The sequence below is a fragment of the Gobio gobio genome (assembly GCF_949357685.1).
Source record: "Gobio gobio genome assembly, chromosome: 24".
In the NCBI taxonomy this organism is placed as follows: domain Eukaryota; kingdom Metazoa; phylum Chordata; class Actinopteri; order Cypriniformes; family Gobionidae; genus Gobio; species Gobio gobio.
Genome location: NC_137120.1, coordinates 40,455,586 through 40,471,083, shown reverse-complemented (window position 1 = coordinate 40,471,083; position 15,498 = coordinate 40,455,586). Strand labels below are relative to the sequence as shown.

Genomic DNA, 15,498 nt, shown 5'->3' with positions numbered 1-15,498 from the left:
TGCATTACTTTTCAAAGTCACTTTCCCCAACACTGATCCTAACATTGTGTTTTAATGGTGCGTGCACTTTTTAAATAACCATAACTTGCTCAATTTTCTACCGATTTTCAAACTGTTTGGTTTGTTATAAACGTCAGAGATGTATGACACTGCATACTTATGAATAATTATTCATAATTTGTTCAAGCATCCATAATTATAGCCACGTTAATAACGTTTGTAAGAAACCAAACCATTTGTAAATCCGTCCAGATTTCAGCGCGATAAGAGTATTTGTGTTCAGATCACAGAAAGCTGGCCTGTGACAAGATGGCCGCCAGAAAGCTGGCCTGTGACAAGATGGCCACCAGAAAGCTGGCCTGTGACAAGATGGCCGTCGCTGACGACTCCGCCGTAAAACATCTAGCCTTTATTATGGATATCTATGCCTCAATCATCCTCGGCTCATTTATGGATTCACAAAGACTTCAGTACTCACTAGTAGCCACACTCCACACCAGCCCCCGAGCTGAGCGGCCGAGGAGAGCAGCCTCATCTTCAGCAGAAGCCAGAGAGTTCTTCATCAGCGTCATCATGATCAGGAAGAGCAGACAGCACAGGCCCAGAATCACATCTCCTGCTCTGAGGACAGAGACCAGTTACAGCTTAGAACGGATGATTTAAAGTGCCTCTATAATGCTTTGTAGTGATGCACGGATCATGATTTTACATGGCCGATTCCGATTTTTTTCAAGTAAACTGGCTGCTTCCAATACCGATTTCCGAAATTTTTTTTTTTTTTTTTACACAATAAAAGAATGAAAGTATACATGAACAAGATGTTTATTTGGTATTTAACAGGCCAAATTGGTTTTTGGCCAATGAAAACAAGTCCGCAATCTGAAATCAACAGGAAATTGAATTGGGTTGAACTTGCACACAACTGCATATTCTGCAATCCAAACAACACAATCAACACACATTCAACAATTCAAACAAAGACGTTACTTAAATCAGCATTTGTTTTTAAATTCAGTGTAAAGAAAAAAAGTCTTTACCAGTGAAATTAAATAAAACCAAAGTATATAATTGTTCCAAAATGTTAAATCAAATAGTGTTTAGTGCAACGAAAAAAACGAAGATGCTACAGCAGGTGCTTTTTAAATCAGATTAAGTCAATGTAATTTTAAGGTAAAATAAAAATGATCATCCTATAGGCTACAGAACTGATAGTATTTCATTTCTAAAGTGCAGCATGTTCTTCTTTAGGCTACAAAAGAAGTATTTCGGCTTTGACACAAGTTAGTCTGTTTCATTCTCATCCGATCCAACACGTGAGAAGCTGAGCTGAACAAACACTCACTATCTGCGCTTGAGGTAAGCTCGCCCAACTTCAGCTCGCTCAACTTCAGCTCGCGCAACTTCAGCTCGCGCAACTTCAGCTCGCGCAACTTCAGCTCGCTCAACTTCAGCTCGCCCAACTTCAGCTCGCGCAACTTCAGCTCGCGCAACTTCAGCTCGCCCAACTTCAGCTCGCGCAACTTCAGCTCGCGCAACTTCAGCTCGCGCAACTTCAGCTCGCGCAACTTCAGCTCGCGCAACTTCAGCTCGCCCAACTTCAGCTCGCGCAACTTCAGCTCGCGCAACTTCAGCTCGCCCAACTTCAGCTCGCGCAACTTCAGCTCGCGCAACTTCAGCTCGCGCAACTTCAGCTCGCTCAACTTCAGCTCGCCCAACTTCAGCTCGCCCAACTTCAGCTCGCCCAACTTCAGCTCGCGCAACTTCAGCTCGCGCAACTTCAGCTCGCGCAACTTCAGCTCGCCCAACTTCAGCTCGCCCAACTTCAGCTCGCGCATCTTCAGCTCGCCCAACTTCAGCTCGCCCAACTTCAGCTCGCCCAACTTCAGCTCGCGCAACTTCAGCTCGCCCAACTTCAGCTCGCGCAACTTCAGCTCGCCCAACTTCAGCTCGCCCAACTTCAGCTCGCCCAACTTCAGCTCGCCCAACTTCAGCTCGCCCAACTTCAGCTCGCCCAACTTCAGCTCGCCCAACTTCAGCTCGCCCAACTTCAGCTCGCCCAACTTCAGCTCGCCCAACTTCAGCTCGCGCAACTTCAGCTCGCGCAACTTCAGCTCGCGCAACTTCAGCTCGCTCAACTTCAGCTCTTAGCTTTAGACATATCCAACTGTGTTTATGCTAACCTTGTGTGTATTTGACAGTATTAGCGCAGTAAGACGACTACTTAGTCCAGTAATCACGTGTTTGACAGGCGTTTAGTGCGCGCGCTCGGAAAAGCGCATGTTAAACCGCGCACGCGAATGAGCCGGCAAGGCATGCAAATAATGAACTTTGGTGATTGTGAATAACTATAGTGTTCTGTGAGTATAACTCTACCACTAACCTGTGATGTGAATGTATGTCGCGTTGTTCAGTATTGGGATGGAGGCAAATGATAGAATTTGTAGAAAAATAATTAATTCAATGCAAAACCGGAAAAAACGCAATTCACAAGCGCGTATTGAACCGTGAATGCCACACCGAACGGTTCAATATTATATTGAGAATTGAGGCATCCCTACTCACCATATTTATTTTATTCCCATTTTATTTCTGTGAGTTTAGATATGTTTATGGTCTGCATTATCTGTCTTATAAGGAGGACTCTTATTTTGACGGGTATTATAGTCTCCGGCTAGTGAAAGGAAGAGCTCGCACGCAGTTTATTGGAGTTGTTTTGCAGATACAAAGTTTACCAGTTATTAACTGCACCCCCGAAAAGCATAATCTCTGTGTATATGTTTGTTTACTGTTAGTTGTGTGAGTGTTTTTGTGTAATTTGCTGTGTATGTTAATGGTAATGCCACAGAGAGAGTTTGTGAATGAGACGTTAATGCGCACTTCTTATGCTTTGTTTGTTCGGCTCTTACGATGATTTTTTGAGAGAAAAACGATGTAATAAACTTGATAAACCATCAGTTAAGTTTGGTCATCATTCGGACGGGAAATACGCTACAATCTGTGTCCAAAAACATCTCGGGATAAGGTTTTCACACTGACAGCTGTTATTGTAAGATATAGCAGCTTTGTTTGTTTGTCCGAGTTAGCAACAGTAACTAAGGGGGGCGGGGCTTACCAATAGGTCAATTGTTGGAGACCTCCAAAAACTAGGAGACTTTAATATAGTATAAGAGTGGCACTTCGACACTACAGCGATTAGCTCACTGGTCAAACTCGTGTGTGTGTGTGTGTGTGTGTGTGTGTGTGTGTGTGTGTGCTCACCTGGCCTCAGGGATCTTGTGGAAGGTGTAGTAAACCTGCAGGAAGAACTGCTGTGGGATCTCCTTCAGACCCAGGATATTCTGCAGAACAAACCGAGTGGATTAACACAGGCCACAGTCGGATATACGCAACTAAAATGAGAATGACTTTACCTTGACCTGGCCGAAGCCGATGGTGACGGCCGCAGCGCAGGTGAAGCCTTTAATGACTGGATATGAGATGAAGTCCAGGAGGAAGCCTAATGAAGACCAGCAGCACATCAGACCCACTTCAGCACAGGAGTGCAAATATTCCATTGGGCTTTTATTTTGGAGGATTCATTATTATTTTGATAAAATTATAAAGCTACAACACAATTATAAAAAGTGTTAATGTTTATTATTATTAATTTGTATTATATTTTATATTATTTATAAACAATAAAAATTTTGGGGATAGTATATTTATTAATTGAATTATTTATTAATTAATTTTCATTTAATTATAAAGCTAAAACACAATTATAAAAAGTGTTAATGTTTATTATTATTAATTTGTATTATATTTTATATTATTTATAAACAATAAAAATTTTGGGGATAGTATATTTATTAATTGAATTATTTATTAATTAATTTTCATTTAATTATAAAGCTAAAACACAATTATAAAAAGTGTTAATGTTTATTATTTTGTTAATTTTTATTATATTTTATATTATTTATAAACAATAACAATTTTGTGGTATAGTATATTTATTAATTGAATTATTTATTAATTAATTTTAATTTCATTATAAAGCTAAAACACAATTATAAAAAGTGTTAATGTTAATTATTTTGTTAATTTTTATTATTAATATATATTTTTATATTATTCGTTTAAAAAAACAATTTTGGGGGATAGTATATTTATTAATTGAATTATTTATTAATTAATTTTCATTTCATTATAAAGCTAAAACACAATTATAAAAAGTGTTAATGTTAATTATTTTGTTAATTTTTATTATTAATATATATTTTTATATTATTCGTAAAAAAAACAATTTTGGGGGATAGTATATTTATTAATAGAATTATTTATTAATTCAATTTCATTTAATTATAAAGCTACAACACAATTATAAAAAGTGTTAATGTTAATTATTTTGTTAATTTTTATTATTAATATATATTTTTATATTATTCGTTTAAAAAAACAATTTTGGGGGATAGTATATTTATTCATTGGATTATTTATTAATTCATTTTCATTTAATTATAAAGCTAAAACACAATTATAAAAAGTGTTAATGTTTATTATTTTGTTAATTTTTATTATATTTTATATTATTTATAAACAATAACAATTTTGGGGATAGTATATTTATTAATTGAATTATTCATTAATTCATTCGTTTTACAAAACGGTAAAACTCAACTGTTTAACTCTAGGGGAGTCGGAAAATTAGCCTATTTTCAAAAATAGTGGCGTGTTCCTTTAATATAATTATAATAAATACTATTATTACTTGTAAAAATGATAAACACATGATTATTTCTGTTTCTTCTGCGGTACAGATTTATCTGCTTTATCCATTAATTGTGTAATTCAGCCACTTCCACAACCTCAGCTGCCACGTTCTTAAAAACCTGCTGCTATATTTTGGTGTGCGGCTTCAAATACATTAACAGGAAGTTGCACAGGAAGTAATACAAATCTGATGGTTATGTGAGAGTGAAACTAACACCAACTTCCTGTTTTCATGACGGTCCTGATTTACAGACAGCTGAGTCTGCTGCTTTATTCATCCTCTATAAATCCTACATTAACTAAACAGACTAACTTAGATTTCGCCATGAATCAAACCAACATACACCGATCAGGCATAACATTATGACCAGGTGAAGTGAATAACACTGATGATCTCCTGTTAGTGGGTGGGATATATTAGGCAGCAAGTGAACATTTTGTCCTCAGAGTTGATGCGTTAGAAGCAGGATTTGAGCGAGTTTGAGCCAAAATGTGATGGCTGTTCACTTTTCACCGTAAATTAAATTAAAAAATAACATTATAATATTTAAATATTTTAAAAAATTATATTTTTTTGCGTTAATTTTTTTTCCCTGTCGCTGTGCAAGCTCGTTTATTCACTGTAAAATCCAAAAGTTGTTCTTACTAAGACTTTTTTAGTACACTTTACTTAATGTCCAATAAATTGTTGAACTTGCTTAAAACAGTTAAGTAATCTGAACTATTTGCATGCTATGCCTTCGTTACTTAGAAAACTCAAGTAAATATTACTTGACTGGTTTGAGCACCATTTTGCCAAAGCAAAAAAACAAGCAGGCGGGCAATGTGTTTTTGAGGCGGGGCAATTTTGTATAGACTTATCACTCATTTCCTCAACTTCCAGTCACCATGATGGAGATCACTGTTCCATTTGGTTGGACACTTGGAACTTCATTCATATTATAGTAATTAACTTCCTATTAATGCAGCAATGCAACAAGAAATCATAGTTGTATGATTTCAAAAGAAGGGAAGTAATATATATATAAAATATTTGTCCATTAATGATATACAACATAACTATAATTAATGTCAAATAATGATCTTTTAACATTATGTTTGCTAATATTTATGGCATAACCTTTTAACTGAATTGATATTATCCCTCTATATTTGTCACAATATCATTTAACCATGCTTGAGTGTGTCACACACACACTTCAACATCCAGCATGCAAAACACAACAATGGTAACAAGGATTTTTATTTTATTAAATTTTTTTAATTTTTATTATTAATACGACCTTTACTATTTTACTTGCTGTCATTATTCGGGTTACACTGACAAAAGACAAATAGTAAAATAAAGCTAAAAATAGTCAAACGAAGCAATTAATTTATTCATGCCACAATGCACTCTGGGAGTACACTTCCTCAGATCCCAGATGGAATTAAGTTGACAAAACTTAAACGGTTTAAGTAAGAACAGCTTAATGCAATTAAGTAAAGCGTACTTAATTGTTTTTAGTACCTGTAGACTATTGATAAGTAATAAATAAGTGTTGAATGTTGTTTTTTGTCTTCACTTATTTTTTTAAGTTCAGCTTACTTGAGAATTTTAAGGCAATTTCCTAATATTTTCCTAGTAATGTGAGCACTAATAACAAGTTAACATAACTAATAATTTTGAGTTAACTATACTTCATTAACAAGTTTTCTGTACAAATTTTGTTAAGTTTTGAACAAAATAATACGCTGCTTTACTTGAAAATTTTAAGGCAATCGGTTTCCTCACTTTTTCTAAGTAAAGTCAACTTATTACGTTTTACAGTGTATGACAGTGTAAAACTTTTATTTAAAGTTTAATAGGCCACAGTCGATTGCATTACGATTGCAAGAAGAATCAACATTGGGAAAAATGTGATGTGCAGTCAAATGCAGTCCATATGCAATATATGTGTTGTTCTTTCGTGTTTTATTGACTCGATATTGTTTCTTATAAAAATCTGGTGACCATGCAGCAAAAAAAAACAAAACAAACACTTTTAAACCGTTTAACTGATAGTATTAATCGGTCAGAATACTTACTATTGGTTAACGGTTAAAGCAGGGGTGTCCAAACTTTTTTTAAAGTGGGCCAGATTCGATGTTGTGGACCCTTTACTAATTATATATATATATATATATGGGTCAAAGACGAAACAGGGGTTTTCAAGCATCAAAAAAATAAATGTGTAATACAGCTTTAAATGTAGTTTTTTCCTGTACATTAGAATGTGTCCTGTTTAATTTTATATTTTCTTAGCAAAAAATAATGACTATCACACATTTTTTACCATGATTTACAGAAGACACCCACTAAAATGTCATTCAGTGTAACAATATTTATGTATCAGAAAATCTTATTAGGCATATTTAAAACAGGAATCATTTGATGGCATATTAAAAGACTCTATTTAAGTATCAAAGTCCAGCCCACAAATACTAATTAATTTTTAAATCTTTATACTTTGCCACTATCCTTCAAACCACTAGGTTTATTTGCCAGCAAGAAGTTTTTGTAAGGAGGTGAAAATCATTTAAAAATTTTGTATGATCACATTATTTTATATATTTTAATGATTACAGGTTAGAATAAATATATTTTGTAATTTTTTACATAAATATATCTGTTACACTGAATGAAAAAATAATTACCTGAAATGACGAAACTTCTACTTCAGCTTATATTGCAGGCCATCTATATTAAAAAGTGAGCTTGACCAGTAAAGCTAATCACAATTATTCACAACATCTACTTATTTTTAAAAAATTCTAACAATATAAATGTTTTTTTTTGGCATTTCACTGAATGACGTGCGGTTTTGTAACTTAGGATACCACACCATGAAAAGGTGGAATTATCAAATATTTAAGAGCGATGAATTCACTTTTCTGCTGCACCACATGGTCTTCAGGGCCTTATGATGATGTCACAGATATGTTTATTAATATGATTTCAGAATGGCTTCTTGATCCTGTTACACTGAATGATCTCTTACAAACTGGATTTTCGGGACAAAAGTCCCCTGGTTATTTAAATACTTAAAAAAATAAGTAAGACATAGTCCTTTTAATATAACACAGCCAATACATATTTGAAAATGCCAAGAAAACAAACATATTTTTTTATATTTGTTATTTTATACATTTATTTAAAGATGTAATGGCAAAATCAAAGTCCGGACCATTACGCTGAATGACAATTTTACACTTTGGAACATTATTTCCCCTAAATGTTGACATTTTATATTGACAAAAGTTATTTGAAATAGTAAAGTAGACAGTTTACTTGCATTTAACATGTTTTTTATGTATATAAAATGACTTTTGTAAACATAATTTGATGCGGACACCAAAATTGTGACGTCTCGTCTTTGACCCTTATATGACATGTTTTGTTTCTTGGAAACATGACAGATTTGACAAAAGCTTGAGCTGACAGTAGAGTACACTGTAAAAAATGATTGTGATTTTAACGGTATTTTACTGTAAAAATGCTACGCTGAAAAACAGTTCATTGGTGAACAGAAAGAATAACTGTAATAGATCTAACCTTACATTTCATTTCATTTTACAGTAAAATACCGTTCAATTTACAGTTTTTGGAAGTGAAAAAGAACAAGTCATTGTGTAATTTACAGTGAAAACCCGTAAATTGACATTCCCAGAATTCCCTGCGTGGCACTTCGCATTTGATGTATTTTCATTGCAATAACTATGTTTTTTCGAATCAGTTATGTACATTAGAGTTTTATGTTACATCTGATGTTGTTAAATTAATGTTTATTGCATTTTTTAAATGTCATGTGTGTTACAGTGATGGTGTTTAATGTGTGTGTGAATGAAACTGAGCTCTTCTATATATAAGTATTGTCCTCTTAAAAGCTGCTTGTGATGAGCTTTGATTCATCATGTGATTCTCATCTCCACTGTGATTGGTGGATGTCAGTATATATCAAAGGTACATAACAGATATTAGTATTTCAATAGGTTGGTAATTTAACATTATTTCAGTTAATGAAATATGTTTTTATACCGTAAATTGTTTAAACATAATCATTACAATATAAACCTTTTTAACTTTTTAAAAAAAGTTTTAACCGTAATTATTACATTTTAAACCTTTAAATTATATGGCGCTGTCCCTAAAAACCTAAAACGTTACTGCCGTATTTTTTACGGTAAAGTTCTGGCAACCACAGCTGCCGGTTTTTTACCGTAAATTTTACGGGGATTTTTTTTTACAGTGTAGCTTGAGATAGGACACAGGAAATGTAGAGATATTTCACAATATCTGAAAAACTTTCATCAACCAAAAAGTTTTAACGCGTGAAATTTAAATATTATTACTGAGTTAGAACTCTATTCTTCTTTAAATTTAACAAGTGCTCTATTTAGATCAGCACAGGTGAAACCCCACTACAAAAAAATACTTTTCTTAAAATACTTTTTTCCAGTCCAAATATCTAAAAATTCTTCAATCAAGATGCTTTTACTAAGGAAAATTACATATTTGTTCTTGATTCCTGGGGGAAAAAATCTAAATGAATTGAGTTTTTGCTTGAAACAAACAAACTAAATTATCTGCCAATGGATTATAAAAATAATCTTGTTTCTGTTTGGGACACAATAAACAAGATTCCAAACAGAAACATTATTATTCTGACCCCATTGGCAGATATATTTGCTTGTTTTAACCAAAAACTCACTTCAATTTCATTTTATTTTCCAGAAAATATATCTAATGTCATTTAACTTAGTAAATGCATCTTGATTTAAGGATTTTTAGATATATGTATACTAGAAACAAGACAAAAATATTAAATGAGCATTTTTTGCAGTGGACACAAGGCAAAAAGTAAGTTTATGACAAAAATAGTCTGCAATTTGGCCTTTGTTACTAATTTAATACATGTCTACATTACACATTAAATAAAATTAGATATTAACCTACATTTCTGACAAATGACCACGGCTACAGTTAGTGTTACCACAGTAAACACATGATAAATGTTGGTGAAGTGTTGTTTGAAAAGTAATTTAACTGTTAAATCAGTGCAGTTTAACTGGATTTAAATTAAATTAAATCCCAGAGAGATTCGCAGCTCGTACCGGAGACCTCGAACTCGAACACTTCTCATTGGCTGTTTAGTGGTCATGTGATCGGCAGGTAAACACATTTGTTCAGACGTTTGAAATTCTTCCCCGGGGTCGCATTTGGACTTTGGACACCCCTGGGTTAAAGGGCATCCCTAATCTCAATCCAATCGAGCATCCATGGGATGAGCTGAACAAACAAGGCCCCGCCTCGCAACTTACAGGACTTAAAGGATCTGCTGCTAACATCTTGGTGCCAGACACCACAGCACAGCTCCTAGTGGAGTCCATGCCTCGACAGGGGACCAACACAATATTAGGACATGCCTGATCGGTGTAAATGTTAACATTAAAGGGTTAGTTCACCCAAAAATGTAAATTGTGTCATTAATGACTGACCCTCATGTGGTTGGACACCCGTCAGACCTCCGTTCATCTTCAGACACAAATGAAGATATTTTAGTGTAAATCTGATGCTCTGAAAGGCCTCCATTGGCTCAACTTTACACTCTCAAGACCCTTAAAAGACACTAAAGACTAAAGTTACAAAGTCCATCTCACTACAGCGGCTCTACAATAACTTTATGAAGAGACGAGAATAGTTTTTGTGCGCAAAAAAACCCTAAATAACGACTTATATAGTGATGACGATTTCAAAACAAGGCATCATGAAGCTTCGAAGCGTTATGAATCAGTGAGTCGATTCATGATTCGGATCGTGTGTCAAACCGCCAAACTGCTGAAATCACGTGACTTTGGTGATTCAAACCGCTGAATCGACTCACTGATTCATAACGCTCCAAACCGCTGAGTCGACTCACTGATTCATAACGCTCCAAACCACTGAGTCGACTCACTGATTCATAACGCTCCAAACCGCTGAATCGACTCACTGATTCATAACGCTCCAAACCGCTGAGTCGACTCACTGATTCATAATGCTCCAAACCACTGAGTCGACTCACTGATTCATAACGCTCCAAACCGCTGAATCGACTCACTGATTCATAACGCTCAAAACCGCTGAATCGACTCACTGATTCATAACGCTCCAAACCTCTGAATCGACTCACTGATTCATAACGCTCCAAACTGCTGAGTCGACTCACTGATTCATAACGCTCCAAACCGCTGAGTCGACTCACTGATTCATAACGCTCCAAACCACTGAGTCGACTCACTGATTCATAACGCTCCAAACCGCTGAATCGACTCACTGATTCATAACGCTCCAAACCGCTGAGTCGACTCACTGATTCATAATGCTCCAAACCACTGAGTCGACTCACTGATTCATAACGCTCCAAACCGCTGAATCGACTCACTGATTCATAACGCTCAAAACCGCTGAATCGACTCACTGATTCATAACGCTCCAAACCTCTGAATCGACTCACTGATTCATAACGCTCCAAACTGCTGAGTCGACTCACTGATTCATAACGCTCCAAACCGCTGAATCGACTCACTGATTCATAACGCTCCAAACCGCTGAATCGACTCACTGATTCATAACGCTCTAAACCGCTGAATCGACTCACTGATTCATAACGCTCCAAACCGCTGAATCGACTCACTGATTCATAACGCTCCAAACCGCTGAATCGACTCACTGATTCATAACGCTCCAAAGCTTCATGAGGCCGTGTTTTGAAATCGTCATCACTATATAAGTCGTTATTTAGGGTTTTTTTGCGCACAAAAACTATTCTCGCCTCTTTATAAAGTTATTGTAGAGCCGCTGTAGTGAGATGGACTTTGTAACGACGTCTTTAGTGTCTTTTAAGGGTTTTTGAGAGTGTAAAGTTGAGCCAATGGAGGCCTTTCAGAGCATCAGATTTACACTAAAATATCTTCATTTGTGTCTGAAGATGAACGGAGGTCTGACGGGTGTCCAACCACATGAGGGTCAGTAATTAATGACAGAATTTACATTTTTAGGTGAACTAACCCTTTAACCTCGTCTTCCATCTCACCCAGCCTCAGTAGAGCCATTCCCGCCTGGATGACGCCGCTCAACAAGGTGAGCACCACAGCGAACACAGGATCTCCACCGATGTACGCCGAACACAGCAGGGACATGATGGCCGTCGGGCCTAGCGTGATGTCTTTCGACGTGCCGAATATACAGTAGACGAAACATCCCATGAACGCAGAATACAGGCCGTACTGAAAAACAAACAAACAACGTCAAGAAAACATTTCCCGAGTGTTACGTCCCAAAGATGGCTAAGGGCTTGAGGGATCAGTGTTGGGGAAAGTTACTTTGAAAAGTAATGCATTACAATATTGCGTTACTCCCTTAAAAAGTAACTAATTGAGTTACTTAGTTACTTTTTAAGAAAAGTAATCCGTTACATTACTTTTGCGTTACTTTTTCTCACCTGGGCTGGGCTTGCTTTTGTTATAACAAAAAAAGTAGGGCTGTCAAAAGATTAATCGCGATTAATCGCATCCAAAATAAAAGTTTGTGTTTACATAATATATGTGTGTGTACTCTGTTAATTATTATTTATATATAAATACACACACAAGCATGTATATTTAAGAAGAAAAAAAAATATTTTTATATATAAAACATTTATATTTATATATATTATAGATTATATAAATGTATATACAGTATATACATGCAAATATTTCTTAAATATATACATGAATGTGTGTGTATTTATATATAAATAATAATTAACAGAGTACACACACATATATTATGTAAACACAAACTTTTATTTTGGATGCGATTAATCGCGATTAATCTTTTGACAGCCCTAAAAAAAAGTTATTTTTTTGTAAAGACCTCTTCATACCAAAATGTAAATAATAAGCCCCAGGCTGAGGTAAAAATGCACATTCCCGCATGAACAGTAGAGGGCGCAGCTCTGGATAATGATAGAATAGGACTCACCAATTCCTGATGGCTCTGAAAGGCCTCCATTGGCACAATGGCACCGTTCACTCTCAAGACTTAAAAGACACTAAAGACGTCGTTACAAAGTCCATCTCACTACAGCGGCTCTACAATAACTTTATATATAACTTTTTGTGCGCAAAAAAACCCTAAATAACGACTTATATAGTGATGAGGATTTCAAAACAAAGCATCATGAAGCTTCGAAGTGTTATGAATCACTGAGTCGATTCAGCGGTTTGAATCGCCAAATTTCAGCAGTTTGACACGCGATCCGAATCATGAATCGACTCACTGATTCATAACGCTTCGAAGCTTCATGAGGCCGTGTTTTGAAATCCTCATCACTATATAAGTCGTTATTTAGGGGTTTTTTTGCGCAAAAAACTATTCTCGCCGATTCATAAAGTTATTGTAGAGCCGCTGTAGTGAGATGGACTTTGTAACGACGTCTTTAATGTCTTTTAAGGGTCTTGAGAGTGTAAAGTTGAGCCAATGGAGGCCTTTCAGAGCATCAGATTTACACTAAAATATCTTCATTTGTGTCTGAAGATGAACGGAGGTCTGACGGGTGTCCAACCACATGAGGGGAAGTAATTAATGACAGAATTTACATTTTTGGGTGAACTAACCCTTTAAACAGTGCTTCCCTACATTATTTTCTAAACGTTCTTTTCTGTGAGAGAACGTGAATGTGCTCACCTGCACAGGTAAACCGGCCACCTCCGCATAGGCCAGCGCCTGAGGAACCGCAGTCAGCCCCACCGTCACACCGGCGATCACGTCCATCTTCAGCCACCTCAGGTTATACCTGGGCAGCCAGGTGAGGATGGGGAAGCAGGAGCGCAGGCCGGCCTTCAGGCGGATTCCTGTCAGAAGTTCCATCAGAGCGGAATCAGTCAGCGATAACACACAGAGCTGGAGCGCTTCATCCAGGATGCTTTATTATTCAAGGGTGTGGTTGAGGAGAAGATTCATGGGAAGGGTGGAGCTAACAAGCTCTCCAGGCCATGTGGTAGATCCAGAACGGCTCCTCTTGCTTCTCCATGAGTGTTTTATGAAACCTGTGGACAATTCAACAACATTAGCTATTAAAACGGCAAGCCAGCAGCTATAAAATACTTGATAACAAGATTCAAAAAATCTATTTTTAATACAAATAATGTTTGTTTTTAAAGGTCTCATTTGTTAAAATTAGTTAAAGGTGCACTATGTAACATTTTGTTTCAGTAAAATATCCAAACACCTCTACGCCAGTGTTATATATTTTGTTGAGTACTCAATATCCCAAATGTTTCCGACTATTTGTAAATGGTGAGATGCTATTTTACCCGAGGAACCGGGACGTGTGTGGGCGTGGCCTCAAAAATTCAGAATCGATTCTGTGTTCAATTCAAACGCTCTAACCTCTAACCAAAGTAAACTTTTTTTTGCTTTAAATTAGGGCTGTCAAACGATTAATCGCGATTAATCGCATCCAAAATAAAAGTTTGTGTTTACATAATATGTGTGTGTACTCTGTTAATTATTATTTATATATAAATACACACACAAGCATGTATATATTTAAGAAAAAAATATTATTTTTATATATAAAACATTTATATATATTATAGATTATATAAATGTATATACATGCAAATATTTCTTAAATATATACATGCTTGTGTGTGTATTTATATATAAATAATAATTAACAGAGTACACACGCATATATTATGTAAACACAAACTTTTATTTTGGATGCGATTAATCGCGATTAATCGTTTGACAGCCCTATTTTAAAGAAATTTTTTGTTAAAATGTTCTAAAGAAATGTCACACTTGCAAATTGAGAACTGTTTATTTATTCCTAATGATTGTTCTTTGCAATTGTATGGCTTACTATGTTTCATTAGAGCTTGTTAATCTTGAATATAACTTTGTTAATAAAATAAAAGTATTGAAAGAAATCTTCATAATCATTTTCAGTGTTGCCACAGTTACTTTGAAAAAGTAATCTGATTACTGATTACTCCTTTAAAAAGTAATTTAGTTACTTTACAGATTACTTGATTTTAAAAGTAACTAAGTTAGATTACAAGTTACTTTATTAGTTACATTCAGCAGTTGCCGACAACACCTCTGCCGCCTCGACATAGAAATGACAACCGTTTTTGCCAACACTCACTTTATTGGAAGTGCATTTTTAACAGTAACGTCAACAATGTATCTCCTGACATTTTAAATTGTAATTAAAAAAATATTTCCTGGGAAAAAAAAAACATGTTTCAATAAAAAATGTAATAAAGACAGTCTTTCTTGACTTCACTTAATATAAATACTCTCTCAAACAAAAGCAAACATTTATATTTTTACTAAGGAAAATTACTAAAATAGTAACTCACAGTGACTTGGATAAATTACTTTAATCTGATTACTGGTTTGGAAATAGTAACGCGTTAGATTTCTCGTTACTGGAAAAAAGTAGTCCGATTAGAGTAACGCGTTACTGGCATCACTGATCATTTTTAATATGGCAATACTGTCAAACAGATATTCTAACTAAAAACAAAACACATATTAGCTCCGATTTTGGTTCAAATGTAAAGTTCATGTATTTGCACATCAGGATAATTAGTTACCAAAAATGTATGTTAAGAATCATTTTGGGAATCGGAATCGGAATCGGATCGAATCGTAAAGTGCGTTAAGATTCCCACCCCTAATCAACAGAG

General features: G+C 35.3%; 1 protein-coding gene across 1 annotated transcript in view; it reads right to left on the bottom strand.

Annotated features, from left to right (window-relative positions):
* The window catches only part of slc26a11 (solute carrier family 26 member 11), a 35,406-nt gene that overhangs the window by 18,074 nt on the left and 1,834 nt on the right, over window positions 1-15,498 (bottom strand). The window contains exons 2-6 of the mRNA XM_079808618.1: window positions 13,484-13,845; window positions 11,847-12,039; window positions 3,411-3,496; window positions 3,259-3,338; window positions 479-621 (exon numbers count right to left, since the gene is read on the bottom strand). Of these exons, the coding sequence (XP_079664744.1) occupies window positions 479-621; window positions 3,259-3,338; window positions 3,411-3,496; window positions 11,847-12,039; window positions 13,484-13,666 (685 nt within the window). The 5' untranslated portion in view covers window positions 13,667-13,845. The remainder of the gene's footprint in view (window positions 1-478; window positions 622-3,258; window positions 3,339-3,410; window positions 3,497-11,846; window positions 12,040-13,483; window positions 13,846-15,498) is intronic.